We start from the raw sequence: 21,221 nt of genomic DNA, 5'->3' as shown, positions 1-21,221 counted from the left end.
AAATAACATTGTATTACCTGGTATTCCATGATTTGGAATTATGGGACTGTCACTGTGCAAGATGCCTTGACTCAGCTTGGTGATAGAACTACTAGATTTTAGAAAATACCACCACCATGTATTGGGACCTAGATTTTAGTATATCTGTGATTTTCAGTTGTATCCATATATAAACATTTCTTTTGATTAGTTTAATATGGATAATAAAAAATTAGCTGCAGATTGATATATCAGATATATTATGCTATAATTTAGATATATTTCCTGAAGACATTTCTCTTGCCCCAGAAGAACAACATTTCTAGAGTTTAGATTTTTCTAGGCAACTCAAGGTCTACCTTAGATATTGATTGCTGGGTGTAGAAATTGTAGCTTCCAGAACCTTTTGTCCTAAAGAATATTGATTGACATAGGAGAGTCTATTTTCTCCCTAGTGTCTAATGTTTTTTCTTTGGGGAAATGTTGGGGATTGTTCATTATGATCCTTCTGATTGAAGTGTAAGCCAGAAGTTGATGCGCCAAAGTGGTACATGCAGAGCGAGGTTGGGCAAAATTATTAGCTGATGAAAACTTTGGTGGGCAAGTGGCTTCTTTTTGAAACTCATTCCAAGGCTGCTATGCTCACAGATTTAAACAGTTTTATTAGTCAAGAAAATGGGTTCCAGTTATTTTAAAGACCATGTCCTTTGGTCTTTGAATAGGATCAGAGAAATGATGGATTTAGATTGTCATAATGACAAGTCTGATAAGCATGGCAGTAAAAAAGCAAAACGGGTCCATCCAGGGAAGAACAAGAGATCTAGACAAAGTTATAGGGTCAGACAAAGGTCTGGAGTTATATTGTTTTGGAAAATGAGTCTGAAGGTTGCCTCCAAACTCAGATATCAGACTTTAGAAAGGAAGGAGAGATAGGATGCAAGTAAGGCAAAAATTAAAACCAGATCCAAACCAGTTCCAGGTTCCCCGTGATAAGTGGCAGATTCTAAGAGTCAGTAAAGAAGAATTGGCCTAAGATTTTTGTAAAGGAAAAGAAATTTGTACTTAAATAATGAAAGGAGATAAAAATATGATTTCCCTCATATTCAAAGAACAAAAGAACAATAAAATGTATGAAAAACTGCAGGCTCATTCATGATTTGCACTTTATCAATGTCTTTCTTCTTGCCTCTAGAATAAAATATAACCTTTTCTGTTAAGCATCTTAAGTCCTTCATGATCTTTCCTTCTTCCTTTCTAAGTTTTTTATACCTTTGCTCCCTGTACAAACTCTTATTTGCAACCATACTGACCTAGGTGTTTTCTCCTGTAAATGGCCTCCATGGTTTTTCATAAGTTTGTCTTCCATGCCTAGGATGTATTCCATTCTGTTTTTTGTTTTTTTTTGTTTTTTTTTTTTAATTTGTTTTATCTACATTTGAAAGAGGTATACTAAAATCTCTCCCTTATAATTTAACTATTTCTCCTTTCAATTTGTTTAGCTTAATTATAAGTTTAAATTGTTTTCCTTTAATTATTTTGATGCTAATGTGGTGCATATGTACTAAATATATATATTAAGTAATATTTGATAATTGACATAATTGATATTAATTTGTTGTCTATAATGTGTTTAAGCATAATGTACTTTTTCCTTTTAACTAAGCATATATTTACTTTTTTCTGAGATAATTGATAATTCTACTTTTTAAAAAAAATTCAGATGGAGCATAATATATTTTCCTCCATTTCTTTATTTTAAATGTGTGTGAATCTTTCAAGTGTTTTTCTTGTAAACCACAGAATGTTGGATTCTGCTTTCTAATATAATTTGCTTTCCTCTTTCATTTTATGAGTGAGTTCATTCCATTTATGTTCCCATTATGTTCCTTAATTATGTATTTCCCTCTACCCATTTCTTTTGTACTTTTTGTTTCTTTTTGTCGGTCCCTCACAAACTACTCTACGCAACTGAGAGAATAAGTAAGAAATTCTCATTTTATTTTCTTAGAATTTTTACTTCCCTTCATAGTCAGCTCAAGCCCTACTTTCTACACAAGGACTTTCCTAATTTTTCAGTTACTTTTTCTACCCCCCAAAGTTGTTTTGTATTGACCTTGTATTTCTTTTCTAATTCTTTATATGTTCACATATTTTCCTTTTACAATAAAATATAAGTACCTTGATAACAGGGACTTTTTCTTTTTTTGTCTTTGTATTTATCATTATCTATCACAGTGCCTAATGGGTTCTAAGTGTTTTTTTTTTTTTTTAAAGCTTGATTGGTTACTTAAGAAAACTGGCATCTTTAAAAAAAAAAAAACAGGAATATGTAAAAATAGGATTTTACTTTTTTTTTTAACTATTGAATTTTTTTTTACTATTCTAATCGAGATTCCATTAATGAATTTCATCTTAGGGCCTTGACTTCCTTGAATACTTAATTTTGTAATATTATTGATCAAGATATCCCCAAAATAATATTGTCGTATCTCATTGTGATGTAAGCATGAAACTGAATTCTATTAAATTTACCTTAGCAGAGCCTTAATGCTTGGAATTAATTCCTTTGTTACCCCCATGGGGAATTATTATGAATGCATATTTAAACTAAAAATAAACAGTATGAAATCAAATTTATATTGTGTTCTGTTTATTTTTCTTTTTTTCTGAATTTAATTTCAGAATAAAAGCAATTAAAATCTGCAGTATCTTTTAAAACTCAACTCATATATAACACTTCTCCTGATCCTCCTGTTTATGAGTTCCTTTTATATCTCCTTGAATTATATCAATTTAAAGTCTGAATTCTTTTTTCTGCCCCAATTAGGGTGATCTATTTGAGGGCAGGGCAGCTTTTGCTTTTCATTTTCATCTTAGTATCCCCAGAACTACAATACCTAGCACATATTAAGCATTTAATAAATGCATGTTGAATTAAATGAACTTACAAGCCTAGCAAAACAACACGATGAGCATTAAGTGTTGACTTGGTAGCACTTATACAAGACCTTATGTAAGAACTAGCTTACTTAAGTGTGAAAAAGCCTTATTAAATTTGGCCACCATGTGAATATCTCTTTTATCTGAGAAATTCATCACACAATCTATAGAAATATGGAGAGTTTCTGATCTTTTGTATTTGAGATACTGAAGTATCTTGAGTATTTCCAAGAGAATTGTACAGATAATAAAAATATTATCAATAAACAATGAAGAAAACAAAAATTTCATGACGAAGTGCTGTTTTCTATTTCCATTATCAAGCCTCGTCTTGTAATAATGTAAATTAACTTTTAATGCCTTAATATTTTAGGGGCATGTGAAGGAAAATTGTAACTAAAAATAAGTGGCTAAGATTTACTGTGAGTAAATTATTTCCTTGAATATGCTTATGGAATTTCAAACATACTTAATTTTGATGGTAAAAGTGCTCAGGATTATCATTAATGAATTTACAAATTCTTTTTCTCCACTTGGATTTTTGTTCTTCATTTAATAAATGCTTAACTCAGTCATGTGAACTTTAAAGAAATGAAACTAGAATTTGCATATTGCTTGTATTATTTCCTTAATTCACAGGTATTGATATATATATAGATTGATGCATACAATGGTTGAAATGATAGAGTCCATCAAAAGAAATATTCACTTAAAATTAAATCACTAGAATTCCATATTTTATGCCTTGACTAATAAATAACATATGTAAAATTTAAATATACTTGTAAAATTCAGCAACACTATAAATTGAAGTAACTTCAGATTTTGAGAGTCAATGTCATATGAAACACTAGTCTTGGAATCATGAATCTCATGGATTCAAATTTTTCTTTCAAATTTACTCATTGTTTAACCATAAATGAATCATTTAATCTCTCTAGACTTCATTTTTATTTTTAGTAAGATAAATAGTAGCCTTGTGAATGCAAGGAAAGGAATAAATATGAAAGTAGAATCAATAAGATGGCATCTGATTGGATATGGTGATGAGTGAGAGGAAGAAGTTGAGTGTCACTACAAGGTTGTGAACCTGGGTAACTGAGGGTCATGGTTACCTCAAAAAAAATTGAAAATTTGAAAAAAGGGTAGTTTTAGAGAAGATATATGAATTCCCTTTTGGACACGTTGAGTTTGAAATATCTACAAGACATATGGATGAAGATGTTCAGCAAATAGTTGATAACTCAGGACTGGATATGCTCATTAGGAAGTTATATTATAGAAATTATAATTGAGTCTTTGGAACCTTATGAAATAAATCACCAAGAAAGAAGCTATCAAGAGAGAAAGTAAGAAAGTCTAGAATGAAATCTTGAGTTTCTCCTTTGTTTGGGATCCGTTAGATGGGTGATTTCTAAAAGGAAACTGAGAAATTGTCTTCCAGGCTGTGTAGAATCAAGAAAGAGAGGTGATGTGAACATCAAGGGAGAACAGTGTGTCCATGTGGAAAGGAGTTGGTAAACATTTAGCTAAATGATGTCTGAAAAAAGACCTTTGGATTTAGCTTTTAAATGATTACTGGTTACCTTAGGTAGAGAAAATTCAGAGATGAGTTCAGAAGCCAGAATTCCCTAAAAAAAATTTAAGTCGGAAATGAAAGATGATGATTATAGTAATATTTCTGTGAAAGGAATAAAATAGCTGAAAGAATCACAGAATCAAATGAAGATCTTTTGAGGTTTGGGCATGTTTGTAGGTGGTGAGGAAGAAGCCAGCAGATAAAATGGGATTTCAGATGAAAAAGTGATGAACAAAGGAGCTAGCTGCTGAAAGAAATAGGAGTGAGTGGGATCAAGAATATCATATGCAGATGATTTAACACTAGAGAGAAGAAAGGCATCTTTCTTGTAAAAAAAGAAAACATGAAGGATCAGGCAAAATAATTTTAAATTATGGAAAGGAAAGAAGAAAGGGTTCAGAGCAAAGATATTTTAAGTGATATCTGTTGTGAATCAAGGTTGGGAAGGAGGGAGTAATGAAATAGGATCCTTGAGAATATATAAATTTGATAGGATAGGATAGGATAGGAAGTCAGTCAATAATGAATTAAAGAATTGCTGCCCAACAATAAAGCTCCAATTAATATTAGAGAACATAAATTTATAGTGGTCCCAATCTATACAGTGATTTCCTTAACAAAAAAAGTTAAATGTTGGTAGAAACCGGGTTGGGATTTGGCAAGCTGTAAACAGCAATAGGAAATAAGGGCAAGTAATAAAAGAACAAAGGACATTGTATGTAGAGTCAAGATTGTGAAGGCAGAAAAGTCAGACTTAGAATAAGGGTGATTAAATATGAAAAAGAGGAGGAATAGAGAAGCCAAAGCATATGATGAGTTTAAAGAAAGAGGAAGAGGCAAGGGGGGAAAGAGAGAATGGTAGGAAATTGTAATCAGAGAGGAATTTCAGGGTTTATTCATTGGCATACCTATGGGTAAATGAAGGATAGTTCTATCCTTCCTATCCTTGACCTAACAGACAGACAAACAGGCAGATAAATAGATAGTAGATAGACTGACAGACTGACTGAGAGAGCAAGAGCAAGGTGGGGGAGGGAGGAAGAAAAAGACAGTGGAAAGGAGGGAGGGAAAGAGAGAGAGAAAGCACACGATTAACTCTCCATCATTAGAGAGTCTAAAAGCAGTTGGCAAGTTCAGGCAAGCACCTACATCAGCACCAGGAAACAGTGGAGACAGAAGACTGACTTAAGTTGATAACCAAAATTTATTATCAAAGAACTTTCATTGTATACTGATCTAATTCTAATGGCAGAACTTGGAGAGGTAACCTGACCTTAGTCATCAAAAGAGAGCATCATCTAGTGGTGACTTTCCGACTGTACATAATGTCTTGGAGTGATTCACCAGATTAGGGGTTGAAGCCCCTTAGATGATGTCATGCCAGAATTTCTACAGGATCCGTTTTCAAATGTCAACATGTACACATCATCTAAATGAAATACATATTATAACCTAGTTACTCTTTTGCTTCTTTTTTGCCACCTGCTGCCTAAAATATTTTTTTTTCATTTTACAGAAAAAGCAACGAACAAAAGACCTTTCTCAGTTGTTTCATTCATATAATCCATATGATCATAAGGTAAGAAAAGCATTTTTTCAGTATTATAAATTTTTCTGCAACTCCTGCGGTATATAATGTTCAGTAATGTAGAGGGCATAAGGAGCCAGTCATAATGGAATCATTGCATTTGAGCTCAGAAGTCCTTGGCAGGAATCAAACTCTCTTTGCTGAGTTTGATGATCTCAGATATGTCTTTTAACTTCTCTGAAACTCAGTTTCCTTATCTGTAAAAGGGAGCAAAACAATTTTGGCTCACAAGGTGGTTTAAAGAAAATAACATGTGAACGTGCTTTGTAAAATTGTGAATAGAAAATATTCTAATATTCTAATTGCTGAACTTCATTATCCCCAGATTAAAATTTAATAGCCCTTAAGCTACTACTAGTGTTTAGAACTAGAACTAGATTTAGAACCAGTATTATCTTGTCTAAGCTCCTCATTTTACAAATAGGGAAACTGAAACTCAGAGAGACTTAACCGAGACAGATGAGGCAAGTTGTAGAGCAAGGACTGAAACTCATGTCATTTGTCTCTACATCCAGATCCCTACATGTGAAACTCAGTTGTGTTCCATTAGTTTCTTTTAGCTGAAATCTAATCAGGTTATTATTGAAATCTCAAACTTCTCTAATGGGTGATATTAGCTTCCCTGAATGGTTTTGAAATGTCAATCATTGGTTGTCAACTATTGGATCTTAAGTGTTAAAGACAGAATTTGGGTTTACTTTAAAAAAAAAAAAGTCTTCAGTGAAACAACACAGAAAACATTAAAAGAAATGTACTTTGCTAATAATTTTATCTAAATATTTATCAGTATTAATAATCATTGCTTTAGATAAAATGTTTTAGTGCCATTCTTCACTAAACAAGTATTATAAAAGAAAAAGCATTGGATTAAAAATCAATAGGTGTGAGTTCTAATTCTTGTTCTTCCACCAATTAATTATGTGACCTTCGATAAGTTATTTTACTATCATAAAAAATTTCCTCATATGTAAAATGAGAGGTTGGTCTAGAAAGAAGAATGTTGTATCTTTCAACTCTAAAAACTTCTGTCTGTTGAAGGATTTGTGCATCTTTTGTTTAAAATAAACCTATCATGACAGACTATATTGTTCCACAGGATCAGTTAATTTAATTTTCAGAAGCAAAACAAAAAATGTTGAATGTTTGATATGCTAATGTGAGTATGAACTCTCTAGATTAGGGGTCCTCAAACTTTTAAAATAGGGGGGCAGTTCACCGTCCCTCAGACTGTTGGAGGGCCGGACTATAGTAAAAACAAAAATTTTGTTTTGTGGGCCTTTAAATAAAGAAATTTCATAGCCCTGGGTGAGGGGGATAATCATCCTCAGCTGCCGCATCTGGCACGTAGGCCGTAGTTTGAGGACCCCTGCTGTGGATTTATGTGAGGCAGGATATGTTAGAAATTTCTGCCTATCAAAAGTATTCTCCTCTTCTCCTAAGATTCAACTGGGAACACCAATATCTGGTTCAGGTATGGTGTTCTTCTTTTTCTATAATATGATTATAGATTATATAGAGATTATATATAGAGATTATAGATTATAGATTCTGGGAGCAGGTTTCTTGGGGGAGGTTCTCTGGAGGCAGCCTTAGTTTCAGTTCAGAGTAATAATCACCTCAAATGCAGCCAGCTGATAAAATCCAAACATTTATTTTCTCCTTCCAAGTCTTATCTCTTTCCTTGGGCCCGGTTAGCTTTTTTAGAGACTTCTCTCCCTCGGTTCCAAGAGCTCTTCCAGCTTCTGCTTCTAGCTTAATTCCAATTCGTGGCTTCTCAATCTCCAACTCACGCTTCCTTCTCAATCTTTTTCAACTGACCTTCTGACTGAGCCTCTGTCAGCTTCTTATATATGATCTCTTAAAGGTTTGAACCCAAAGGTTGACTTCTCCTCTGAGAGAGTGGGATTGTGGGAGGTGTGAATTCACAAAGTTACAAAGTTAACTTTGTGAATCTATGGTACTTGTGAACTCCAAAGTGTGAGCCAATGTGTGAACTCTCAAAGGTGTTAACATAAACATTGTTTCTATCAATTCTGTTGAGTTATCACCTTTGTAACTAATGTGTGAGCTAATGTGTGAATTCTAAAAGGTGTTAACTTAAGCATTGTTTCTATCGATACTAGTGACTTAACACCTTGTAAGGATTTGCTGTGATGTGTACACCAATAAGCATTGTATCAATTCCATTGAGTTAACACTAGGATTCTAACATCCAGGGAATAATTTTTTAGTAGTTCATAAAAAATGAATGTTTGGATAGCTTCTAATGTTTTCATAGTTAACCAATTGACGAGTTCTGATAATTTATGCAGGTTAATGTTATTCTTGTATAACGATGGAGATATGGATTCATATTTTTTAATATATCATTTCAATTTATATTTTCAAACCAAATCAGTCATTTCAAAGTATTCTGCTTTTCCCATTGTAAGATATGCCCAGTGTCTAGCAGTGCAAACAGTAGAGTCTAGACTGAAAAGTATGAAAAGAAGAAAAATAAATGTGATTGGCAGGATATCTGGTGGAAAATACTGTATTTTACAGATGGACCCACTTAATTAATGCAGTATTCGATAAAGTTAAAATATAAGGAGCAAATGTGACAAACTGAAAGATTTTGTGCCACTTGTCTAAATTTTCCCCATTCCTAGCAATTTTATTCATAGTTAAAGGAAATTCCATTATTCTTTTATTAGTACATTTAATGGAATTTAGCCATTTGCAGCTCCTGCTGCCTTCCTGTTCATATCCTTTATGGCGTTATATCAAAGTGTCCTCAAGTGATTTTGGCTTCACTTGTGAAGATTTCTGTACTCCTTTACAAATTAGTCATCAGGCACTGAGGGATTGAATATAAATGCTGGATATATTTCCTTTTGATCTTTGTTTTAGGACCTTTAATAAATTATTATAAGTAGCTGGATTGCTTGCTGAGTGATTTTTGAAGCTCCAAAGATGTAGTCTTTTGGCATTCTTTGATATGCTGTATGTGTGGTGAAGGGGGAAAAAAAAGTTTAATCATAGGTACTTCCCTTGCCCCTGTAGCTGGCTCTCCTCATGTCTTGAAACATGGTAGGCATGTCTGACCATGTAAGTTGTAACAATCTGTTTTCCTATTTGCAATTCTACAAAGAAACAGAACCCCAAGTGCTCAAGTAGTCTTTTTCTAATATTTTTACATGAATAAAAGAAATAGGCATTTGTCTTTTTTGTTCATTTTCAGATAAGTTCAGATTCAGTTTTTTAGATGTCAGGTATTTTTATTTTAATTCTAATTTTTAAAATATTTAAAATATTAATTTAAACATTTTATATCTTGTTTTGTCATATGCTTAAAAGAAATGTAATTATTATACAACTGAACATATATATATATGTATATATGTATATGTATATATAAAGAGAGAGAGAAAGAAAGAAAATGAAACAAACTCTGATTATCAGTGGAAAATGTTTATGGTATTCTTTTTCCCTCTAGGATATTCTTTTCATTATTAATAATTTCTCCCCAACATATGTTTATAATAATGATAGGGCCTCTTGGGACTTCAAGTTGCTTTATTCTATTAAGCAAACTCAGAAACGCATTTCCTTCTTGAAGCTGGCATGAATTCCACTTCCATGGTGTTTTCATCCCCAATTATGACTGTCCTTCTAAGAGTGGACTAAGCTGCTAAAGACTTATAAAATATTTATAATAATAAAGTTTTAGTTTGACAGTTTGACTGTGCTCAGAGGCTCAATTTGCTATTCTTTCTCTCCTAGAGTTGGGGCCCTTCCCAGGTGTATTTGGCCACCAGGCAGAGGAATTTCATAACATTAAACATAGTTGATGATTAAATGAAGTGAGATGAATTCTATCATCTTATTCTGAAGCCACTATTTAGGACAGGAATGGACTTTTTTTTTTTTTCTCCTATGAAATGCTCCTTCAAAAATTTCCTAAAACTCTAGTAATTAAATTGTACATGTAATTCTTTTCTCTCAGAAAACAAAACCAAAAAGCCATCAATCTAGATTGACTTTTTAAAATTATTTTGTGTTTAATTTATGGAATAAACAAGCATTTTTATAACATAATATTACAAAGTTGTATATAAAACTGTAACTCTTTTTGTATACAACTTGCTGTTCCTTTTAAATATAAAATTGTCATATAAATTTCTTTGTTTTTTTCCTTCCTCCCCCTTCCCCCTGCCCTAGAGATGGCTACCATTAGACACAAATAGGTATACATATATAACATTATTCTATATATACTTCTACTTTTCAGTTCTTTCTCTAAATGGATTTTTCAACTTATGTCCTTTATTTGTAATTTGTGATTTTATAATAGTGGAAATAACTTGGCCACTCAAAGTGATTCTTAAAGCAGTAATATTGTTACTGTATACAATGCTGGTTCTGCTCACTTCAGTCTTCATTTTTTTCCAAGTCTTTCCATTCCTAAGATCATTTCTGATAGCACTGTAGCATTCCATTACAATTTGTTTATCCATTGCCAGTTGACCCTGCAGTTTCTAGTTCTTTGCCACCACAAAGAGAACTGCTATAAACATCCCAATTACATTCAAAGTTATAATCACTATTTGTGAATTTGTTTTCTCTTCAACTCAAATGAAAATAAGGTTTCAACAGTATCAGTCCTCGCCCCCACCTCATTTTTATAACATAATTGTTCCCTTTTACTTTGTCCTATCTACTTTAGTTTCTTAGAATCTCCCCATAATATACAACTCAGCCCCAACCTTTCTTTCAAACTACCTTAATAATGAGTTAAAAGAACAGTGATAGCATTTTCACATATATATGTGTGTATATGTGTGTTTATATAAACACATGTATAATATTAAATAGTTTGATCTTAATGAGTGCTTTATAATTAATCTTTATTTTTTTCCTCATATTTTTCTGAACCTTTTAATTGAATTTTCCACTGAATTCTGGTCTTTTTATTAGAAATACCTGATAGTTTTTCCATTTGTCAAATGTTCTTTTATTTTTTCATTCCAGAGTATACTCAACTTTGGTGGATAAATTATTCTTGGATACAACCCCAGCTTTTTTGTTATTTGAAATATAATTTTAGAGTAGAAGCTGCTAAATTGTGAAATCCTGACTGTATTTTCACAGTATTTAAATGGTTTTTTATTGCTGCTTACAATATTTTTTCCTTAAGCTAGAGATTTTGAAACTTGGCTATGACATTCCTGTAAGTTTTTGTCCTGAGATCTCTTTCAGGTGATAAATAGTAGATTTTTTTCTCTGTTTTTTCATAATTCTAGGATTTTGGGACAATTATCCTTAATAATTTCTTGTAATATTGTGTCCAGATTTTAATATGATTTTGAGATAGTTCAACAATTCTTACATTTCTCTCCTCAAAATATTCTTCAGATTACTTGTTTTTCTAATGAGATATTTCAGATCCTTTTCTGTTTTTTCTAGTTTTCTAGTTTTATTTTATCTTGTTGCTTTACAACATCATTTGATTTTTCTTGTTCTTCTGTCATTTTCAAGGAGTTATTTTCTTAAGATTTTGGACCTCTTTTTCCAGTTGAAAAAGCCAATTGGCTAACATTCTTTTCACAATTTTATAGGATTGTTTTTATATTTTGTCCTGTTTTTCTGCAGTTTGTCTTATTTGATTTTTAAATTCTTCTAAGAACTCTTTTTGAACTTGTGACTATTTGATGTTACTTTCTGGGGCAGAAGTGACTTTTTAACCTCACTATCTTCCTTTGATTATGAACCTAGATCTTCTTTTACCCCAAAGTAGCCTTCTGTGATTGGGTTCTTTTTCCCTCTCTTACTCATTTTAATTTTAATTTTATTTTTAGCAGTTTATTATTATCACATTTTAATCCCAAATTGTGCATAATTTACTCTAAGCCACAGCCTAAAATAATTTCTGGTCAGCACTCCTAGGCCTGGATTCTGGAAACAGCAGGGGTTGAGGTGGCAGAGGGAAAGAGCAGAGGAGTAAGCTTTACTCTTTCCTAGATTGATTTTAAAAGCCATTAACATTCTGATTGCCCATGGTTGAAAATGTAGTCATATGATTCTTCCTTTAGATTATTTTTGAGAATCATCTCTGACTTTGTGTATTTAATAGCACTGGGGAGGAAAGGTAGGAATTATTATGAAAGATCTCAAAGGGTTTATTTATGTTTTTAACCAAAGTGACCTGCAATGCCTAAGTTAAAATGGAAGAGAGTAGTGCTGTGAGTAACTCAGAATAGTAGATTAAATAGCAACAGACTTTGGGACATACAAAGTGCATAATAAATGTTTGTTCATTCACAATTAAAATTGTGAATTTTTATGCTTAGTTTTATACTGTATTTATTCTGCTCTGTTTTAAATATTTATTCTACACAAGTCCAACTGGGATTCTTCATTGTGCTATAGAGAGAACCAACATGGATTTATTTGCCTCCCCAGCTTACTCTATTTTGTTCACTTCTCAGAGAAAAATATGTTGATTTGGTGAACGAATCTAGGTCTATATCCTAAAAGTAGGGGGAAAAAAGAAATGGAAAAGCATTTATTAAGTGATTACTGTATATTAAACACTGTGTGCTGAGTGTTGGGAATCCAACTCTCCCAATTGTTGGACAGAGTTCGACAACTCTCTCAACTATTCACAAGAAATTAATATTCTAATGAAGGAATGATAATAGTATGTATAGAAGAAACTTTGAAACATAAGGAAAGACCAAGTAGTCCTTACAGTCCAATGACAGGACACCTGACAAAACCCAAGAGCCCTTGGGTTGGAGTAATATGCAAAGTTTCTCTTCTAATCCCTCACTTCCATCTTTGAGTAGTCTCTGGACAATCAAGAGATAGAGGGGGATGTCTTATCTATCCAGCCAAAGAGAGCTGAACAGCTTGGGGGAAGTTGAAGGCAATGCCTTTGTGTTCCAATATGTTGTCACTTTTTAGTCATTCCCGACTCTCCATGACTCCATTTGGAATTTTCGTGGCAGATACTGGAGTGGTTTGCTATGCTTTCTCCAGATCATTTTACAGATGAGGCAACTGGGGCCAGATTTGAACTTACGAAGATAAATCTTCTTGACTCCAGGCCTCTATCTGCTGTGCTCTCTGCTTGCCCCATGTTCTGATATATAGTACTATAATAGAGTAAGTTGGATAGACATTGAAAAATACCACCAAGACAATAGAGAAATTTTAAAAGGATGGGAAAACATATGGATCCATTTCTTTTTACCTATCTGCATAAATGCTTACATAGGTAAATAATATGTGTTTATTTTAAATGTTTTAAGTTTATAGCTGTTTTCAAAAAAATAACTTTTTCATTGGAAAAAAAAGATCTTGGACTGTTTTTCCTAGTGAAGGTTTGGTTTTATTTTATTTTTAACTTAATTTTTCCAAATTACATGTAAAACAATTAACATTTCTTTTTTAAATGTTTTAGTTTAACATTCTCTCCCTCCCTCTTTTCCTTTACCCCCCCATTGAGAAGGCAAACTTTTTTATATAGATTATACATGTGCAGTCATTCAAAACGTATTTCTATATTCGTTATGTTATGAAAGAAGACACAATCCCCACCCCCCCAAAAAGAAAAAAAAAAACACGAAAAATAAAGTTGTTTGTTTTTTAAAATATGCTTTGATCTGCATTAAGAAATTATCAGTTCTCACTCTGGAGATAGATAGAATTTTTCATCATGTCACTGAGAATTGTCTTGTATTACTGTATTGATGAGCTAGGTTATTCTCAGTTGATCATCACGCAATGTTGCTATTCTTCTTATGATGTTTTTATTCTACTCACTTCACTTAGCATCAGTTTACATAAGACTTTTCTGAAAAGCAGTTTTTTCAGGTTTTTCTGAAAGCATCCTGCTTATCATTTCTTATAGTACAATACTATTCTTCTAGTAAAATCAAATAGTGTCCTATTTAATGTATAAGTTGTCACTTATTCAGCCATTCCCCAACTGATGGGCAGCCCCTCAATTTACAGTTTTTTGCCCCCATAAAAAAGAACTGCTGTATTTTTGTACATGTATTTCCTTTTCCTTCTTTTATGATCCCTATTGCTGGATCAAAGGATATGTACACTTTTATATCTCTTTGGGCATTAGTTCTAAATTGTTCTGCAGAACTATTGTGTCAGCACACAAGCAATCATGCATTAATGTACTAGTTTTCCCATATCTGTGGCATTTATCATTTTTTTTCTGTCATATTAGCCTATCTGATGGATGTAAAAAGGCTTGATTTTCTTAATGATTCTTTTTGTATATATAGTGTGTGGTGGGCACACACATCTCGAGATATACCGAAACAATCATATAAATATATGTTTAAAACCATACCAGAATACAAAAGAAAATGCACAATCCAGTGAGCTATGGATGAATAGATACTGTGAGGCATATCTAGATGCCCATGGCAGTTTTCCTTTAGGATAAAGCCAGTTATGATTTGATGTCTCTGGCAATCAAAGGACTTTCCTAATGGATTCATGACAGATGTATGACACATAATAAAGCATCCTATTGTTGCAGTGGCCACTCATGCCCCAGCTTGTACCATCCAAATACAGCTAACAAACTAAAAGTAAACAAAATTGATGTCATATAAAACAAGCACTACAGTTTTATTAATCAAGGACCACCCTAAACTTCTTAAACCTTTTAATTTTTGTTTTACATACAGTTCTTTTTTTTACAGCTTTTTATTTACAAGATATATGCATCTGTAATTTTTCAGCATTGACCCTTGCAAAACCCTCTTTTTCAACTTTTCCCCTCTTTCCCCCCACCCCCCTCCCCTAGATGGCAGATTGCTTGGTAGATAGCATAAGATTAAAAGTGTTTGTTGAATTAATCAGTATATCCAAAATTGAACTCCTATCTTTACCTCAAAACCTACTTCTTTACATAATCTACCTGGTTTTGTTGAAAGCACTATAATCTACTCACCCAGATTCTTTTTTTTTTTTTTTTAATAGCCTTTTATTTACAGGATATATACATGGGTAACTTTACAGCATTAACAATTGCCAAACCTCTTGTTCCAATTTTTCACCTCTTACCCCACCACCCCCTCCCCTAGATGGCAGGATGACCAGTAGATGTTAAATATATTAAAATATAAATTAGATACACAATAAGTATACCTGACCAAAATGTTATTTTGCTGTACAAAAAGAATCAGACTCTGAAATATTGTACAATTGGCTTGTGAAGGAAATCAAAAATGCAGGTGGGCATAAATATAGGGACTGGGAATTCAATGTAATGGTTTTTAGTCATCTCCCAGAGTTCTTTTTCTGGGCATAGCTTCACCCAGATTCTTAACTTCAATATTATCATCAACTTTCAAAGTTTTATTTACTGTAATCCAATCACTTGCCAAATCTCATTTTTTTCTCTCAAGTTTATCCCCTTTTCACTACTTACAAAGCCACCACCCTAGTTTAAGCTGCCATCACCTGCTTCCTGTCTCCTAGTAGTTCCTGCCTCTGGTCTCTTTCCATTTGCCACCATTCCTCCATACAAGTACCACAAAGTAATTTTCCTAAAGCTCTATTGTAACTGCTTTAAGCCTGACCCAATAAACTCCAACAGCTACTTATTACCCCCAGAATCACCTAAAAACTGCATTGGGGACTAGAGGGGATGATTCTGGGATTCTGAAAGGGTCCATGGACATTTGTATCTCTTTGTCCCTTGACTGCAACCTGCCTTTCCAGATTTATAAAACACTGTACTCTTCATGGCTCTGTGGTCCAGGCACTGTACTTCACATAGCACACTATCTCTTGGCCTTTTAAGGGAGCAGAAAAGCTCATACCCATGCTGATGAGATCTAGATTTGGGGTACCTAAATGAAATTAGGCTTTAATTGAGATCTAGTGGCAGGTTTGGGGTACAGGGAGTCAAATAGAGCTCCCCTGCAACCCCTTTAAATTTGGCGCAAGGATATGGAGTTAAATAAGGTTTAGTAACGGCATGAGAATCCCCGGTAAAGGAATTTACAGGCCCAAAAAGCTATATTAATAAAAGAGGTTTGTTATGGGGTTTGGAAGTAAGGTTAAAGTATAGTTAAGGAAATAGGTGAGGATAAAGAGAGTAGAGCACCGGAAACAGGGTTCCAGTGGACAGAGGGTCCTTGGGGTGCCAGGCATGGTGTTAGCGTGTTTCGACCCTCTGCAAAGAGAGGGCTTCAGCTTGACTCTTTTATAAGGAGAGATTTAGCTAAAGGGGCCTGTGGGTGGAGTCCCAAGTTGGCTCCTTTTGGCTTTCAGTGGGGGCTTGAGTTTGCTTGGTGGGGGTTGGGAAACCTGAGCAGATCATTAGAATGGGGGCTAGGAGAGCCCAAGTTGGCTCAGATCCGATGGGAGCTGTGACAGGCCCAGATCTTCTGTTGGAATTCAAAGGGACCAGGATTTGTGAATCAAAGGTTCTAGCTTCCTGGATTGATAATGCATCAGCTACGAGGGGTTGGGAATCAGAAATAAATTAATTTTTAAAGCTGCATCATTGCCAGCTGTTAAGTGCTTCCATGTATGCATGCTGATGCAAGTACATGTTCTTTGTATTCCTAGATATTAAAATGTTAGCCCATAGAGGTCAAGAAGTGGCTCATTTTTGTCTTTATAGACTAAAGATCTAGAAAAGTACTTGGCATGTAATAAGTACTTTAAAATGTTTGTTGAATGAGGGACTGAAAACGATGGCGATTTCTCTAATGAATAATGATACAAAAAAATTTGAAGAAAATATTAACAAAGAGATTAAGACAGTATATCACAAAGATCATCCACTATGTCCAGGTAGGATTAATGCCCAATATTTAGGAAAATATTGACTCAATATTAAGAGAACTATTGGTATAATCAACTGTATTCATAACAGAAACATCATATTATATCAATGGATACAGAAAAAGCTTTTCAATAAGATACAACCATTGCTATTAAAAATCCTAGAAAGCACAAATATAAATGGAGTTTTTATTAAAATATTAAGTGTTCAATCATTTTTCAGTCATGGCTAACTCTTCCTGACCCCATTTGGGGTTTTCTTGGCAAAGATACTATAGTGGTTTACCATTTCCTTCTCCAGCTCATTTGGCAGATGAGGAAACAGGGAAACCGGTTTAAGTGGCCAGCCCAGGATAAACCAACTAATAAATATCTGAGATCAGATTCAAATTTGGGTCTTCCTGACTGTAGTCCTGGTGTTCTATCCACTGTACTACCTAGCTGCCCAGTTTTAAGTTAGTTTTCAAACATATAATCCTAGGTAGCTTATATTAATAGTAAATTTTTATTCATGTTAAAAAAACTGTTACAAATAACATCTGTTATAATAATTTGTGAAATATTATACTGTTTTTAGATCCCCTCTCATTGCTTTCTGTACTACTTGTAATGCTGATATGCCTAAGAGTTAATTATCTATTATATCACTGTATTGTTTCCTTATAAACCTCCAAGTAGTGTATTGTGAAAAATTGGAAGTAATAGTCTTTGTCTCACCATTTCAATTCAAGTCAGTAAATGTGTTAAGATGCCTAGTGTGTGCTAAATGCTGGGAATACAAAAAGAGATGAAACAACATGCAAACCAATTCTAGGCATGGGGGACAGCAAGAGAAAAACCATTGAGGGCTCAGATGATTGGTGGGTTGGGAGCAGTGCATCATTAGATCTGAGTTTTAATAAAAAATCATTTTAGTGGCTGAATGGAGAATGCCTTGGAATAGAGAGAAAACTAAACTAGATAGACCCTGCATTAAGGTGCGTGTTTCAGATGTCTTAAGGTGAAACTATTGTTTCTCACTATTTTTTTCCTCCAAAAAGATAAGCAGTATTTATGAATTAGTATTCTGCTGATTCTTAGATCACCTCCTAAGGAAAAAAGACAGTTTCATTTCCAATGCTATTAATTTCTTTAACTTTCTCAGGAAAAAAAAACAACTCAGTTTTGTATCAGGATGTAAGACCTATAGTACTCTGCTAATGCAAAATATTGCCATAGGATTGGCATGCTTTTATTATCATCAATGTTTTGAATAGTGTAATGTAGCAATAGAGGATTTTGAATTGTTTTTACGTAAAAGTAAGACGTGAATTTGGATCGTTATCTGCTGGTTTGTAATAGTAATCTGTTGTTTGAAAATAGATTTCAAATTCAATTTTTAATGGCTCAAGCACTCCTTGAATATCCAGATTTTCAAGGCATGTTCAGCTAGTAAGATGAAATGTTGATTTGGCATGGTTTTTTCCATGTTTGAATTGTTCTTCTGAACAGATTGTTTAAGACCTTTGTGTACTTATACAGTTGTGTGACTTTTGAAAAGACTAAAAGAGGAGATAATAAGCTTGTACAGTACTAAGAAATAATAACATAAATCTTATATTGGGTTTTATTTTTTGAGTGGAGATTTTGCTTCCAAATAAGGATCAGATTCAGTACTTTGTATTCCTTACTTTCAATTTCTAACTATTCACAGAAGAAAATAGTAATGGGCTTCTTTTGTATGTGTCTTTTCAATGTTTGTTATAGATTTCTGCAAAATTAATTTTTTTTCCTTTGCAATGTCATTATTACAAAATAAACTTTTAAAAATGTGGCTTACCTTTATTTCTAAATTTCAAAGAAGCCAAGTAGAAGATTGAAAAAAAAAAAAAGCTCAAGAACCAAGATTTTTTCCAACATTAATTTTACTGTTTGGGTGATTTTTTAAAAATTAACAGAATTGTGGTAATAGGTAAGGAAGACAGTCTGGAGATGGAGATGTTATGGATAATATAAAGGAAATCAAAGAGAATACTGGAAAGTGGATAAATGTTCAAAAGTTATTTGACCTAAATTAAACATTAGGTCATGGTAGCCAGTTGTTTTTGTTTTTTTGTTTTTTTTAATTATTTGTTCAATATATAATAGCTTATTTGATACCAGTCTGAGGAAAAATGAACATCTATGAAGAACACAGATGTGCTGATATCTTACAAAAACTACTTTTGAAATGAGGTTATTTAAAAAAAAAAAAAAAAAAAAAAGAACAATTATTGGTGTAGAGAACTCCCAATAAGGAAACTATCTCTAGCAATACAGATCACTACCTCCTAGACAACTTAAGTACTAAAGATTTACCTGAGACATTGAGAGGTTAAGTGATTGACCCCAGGGTCATGAAACTAGTATGTATTTAAAAAGCAGAATTTGAACTCAGATCTTCTTGACTCTAAGATCACTCTCTCTCTACTGTACATTTCATTCCTTTTGTGCCATCTAAGTCGAGTGTTCTGTGGTTCTTTTTATTATCCTTATGACTTGCCAGATCAAAAACCTTCACTTTGCACAACTCCTCTTTCTATATATTCCCTTTCCTTCTTAGAATGAAAAGTCCTTATAAAGAACTTACTTTCTTTATGTATCTGTATCCTCAGAGCTTAAGAAATAGTATGCACACCACATACTAACTGTTAAGTCAGTGAGTGCTTTTTTATTCATTATTCATATTCAAACATTATAAATTTCTGATATTATAAATAGACTGTGGAGAAAAAACAAGATGAAGATAATTAGCTTAAGGTGAAAAGAGAATTAAATTGGAAGTTTTCTGCATAATTAATGAAAAATAATTGAGACTATTTTGACTGGAGAAGGGAAGATTTACTGGGGATATTGTAGAAGTAATTCTTTATCAGGTATGTGTTAGTCTGGATGACCTCTCAGGTCGCTTCCAAATCCGTGGTTCTGTGATCTTCCACCCTTAACTATACTCAGATTGTGCTGGGTTATGTCAGTAGCAATTTTTATTCATAGTTCAAAGGAAAAAAAAGCTTGAGTCTGATATAATATTTCAAACTTTTGAAATTATTCTAATTAAATAATAATTCAGAATAATTTATTCATGTGACGTGTATTAAATTGTTACGGGAAGGATTTAACCTCGGAAAGCCTATTTAGAAAAGGTTTTGAAGATAAAGCATGAAAAATAACTGTTTGGACATGTATACTTATTTTGTATTTAATTTATACTTTAACATATTTAACATGTATTGGTCAATCTGCCATCTAGAGGAGAGGGGGTGGGGGGAAGGAGGGGAAAAATTGGAACAAAAGGTTTGGCAATTGTCAATGCTGTAAAATTACTTATGCATATAACTTGTAAATAAAAATCTATAATAATAAAAAAAAGAAAAGAAAGCATGAAAGAGAAACTGGAAAATTCAGATAATTTTTTTTACAAAAAAAAAAAAATGAGTACATACATGTACCTTTAACTTTGCCTCTCAGCCAGACATTAAATACCTCACAGAATTATTGTAATAAAGTTATGGTAAAATGATATTACATAACATTTTACTAGAAATTGGGCTTATATTCTTACACTAGAGAGGTGAAAAGGCTATCAAGTGCTCTCTGCCTTTTTACTTCATTTGCATTACTCAACTTATGCTGTTGAAATTGCTGTGATTTGTAGCATGGTACTCTGTGTGCTCTTGATGACTTAAAAATCTATAAGCTCAAAGGCGAATGATTCACTTTCCAGGTAATTGGTATAAAGATCAATGAGGCTTACATGTCTTTGCCATTTTATGACATATTTCTAAAATTAAATATGAGAATTTCCCTTTTAAATTTGGAAAATTGAAGGCACAGTGCATCTTTTTAAAGGTTTTGTTGTTGTTGTTTTTTAATGAAGTTTAAATCCACTTTCTCTCTTTTCCTAGCTGACTACTCTCCCATTTGGGGAAAAAAAAAATCTTAATAACAAATATTGAGGAAAAAAATCCTACAGTGGCTGTGTACAAAAATAATGTCTTATATCATGATATAAGATTACAACTTTCTTTCTCTCAATTCAGTTTGTTTCATGAACATGAACTCTTATTCTGATGAAGAATCCATTATTCTGAATTGTTCTTCCTTTCAAAGTTCCAATGTTCTAGTCTAGGAAAGATTCATTTTATTTGCAGTGGATTTTTGTCTGAATGCTCAGTTTTGCTTTTTTTTTTCTCTTTGCTCTACTATTTCTCCAATATACTTCCAGTTCATTTGTTTTACTTTATCTCTATATATCCTGTATATGTCTTCATCTTTCTAGTATGTATCCTTACTTTCTTATATTCT

General features: G+C 32.9%; 1 protein-coding gene across 3 annotated transcripts in view; it reads left to right on the top strand.

The window, feature by feature from the left end:
- The window catches only part of CDKAL1 (CDK5 regulatory subunit associated protein 1 like 1), a 659,925-nt gene that overhangs the window by 511,652 nt on the left and 127,052 nt on the right, over positions 1-21,221 (top strand). For all 3 annotated transcript variants that reach the window (XM_031946787.1, XM_003760138.4, XM_012541612.3), the window contains exon 13: positions 6,015-6,077. In XM_031946787.1, the coding sequence (XP_031802647.1) occupies positions 6,015-6,077 (63 nt within the window). The remainder of the gene's footprint in view (positions 1-6,014; positions 6,078-21,221) is intronic.

Source organism: Sarcophilus harrisii, chromosome 1 (assembly GCF_902635505.1).
Source record: "Sarcophilus harrisii chromosome 1, mSarHar1.11, whole genome shotgun sequence".
Taxonomy (NCBI): domain Eukaryota; kingdom Metazoa; phylum Chordata; class Mammalia; order Dasyuromorphia; family Dasyuridae; genus Sarcophilus; species Sarcophilus harrisii.
This window is presented reverse-complemented; position numbering and strand designations above follow the sequence as displayed.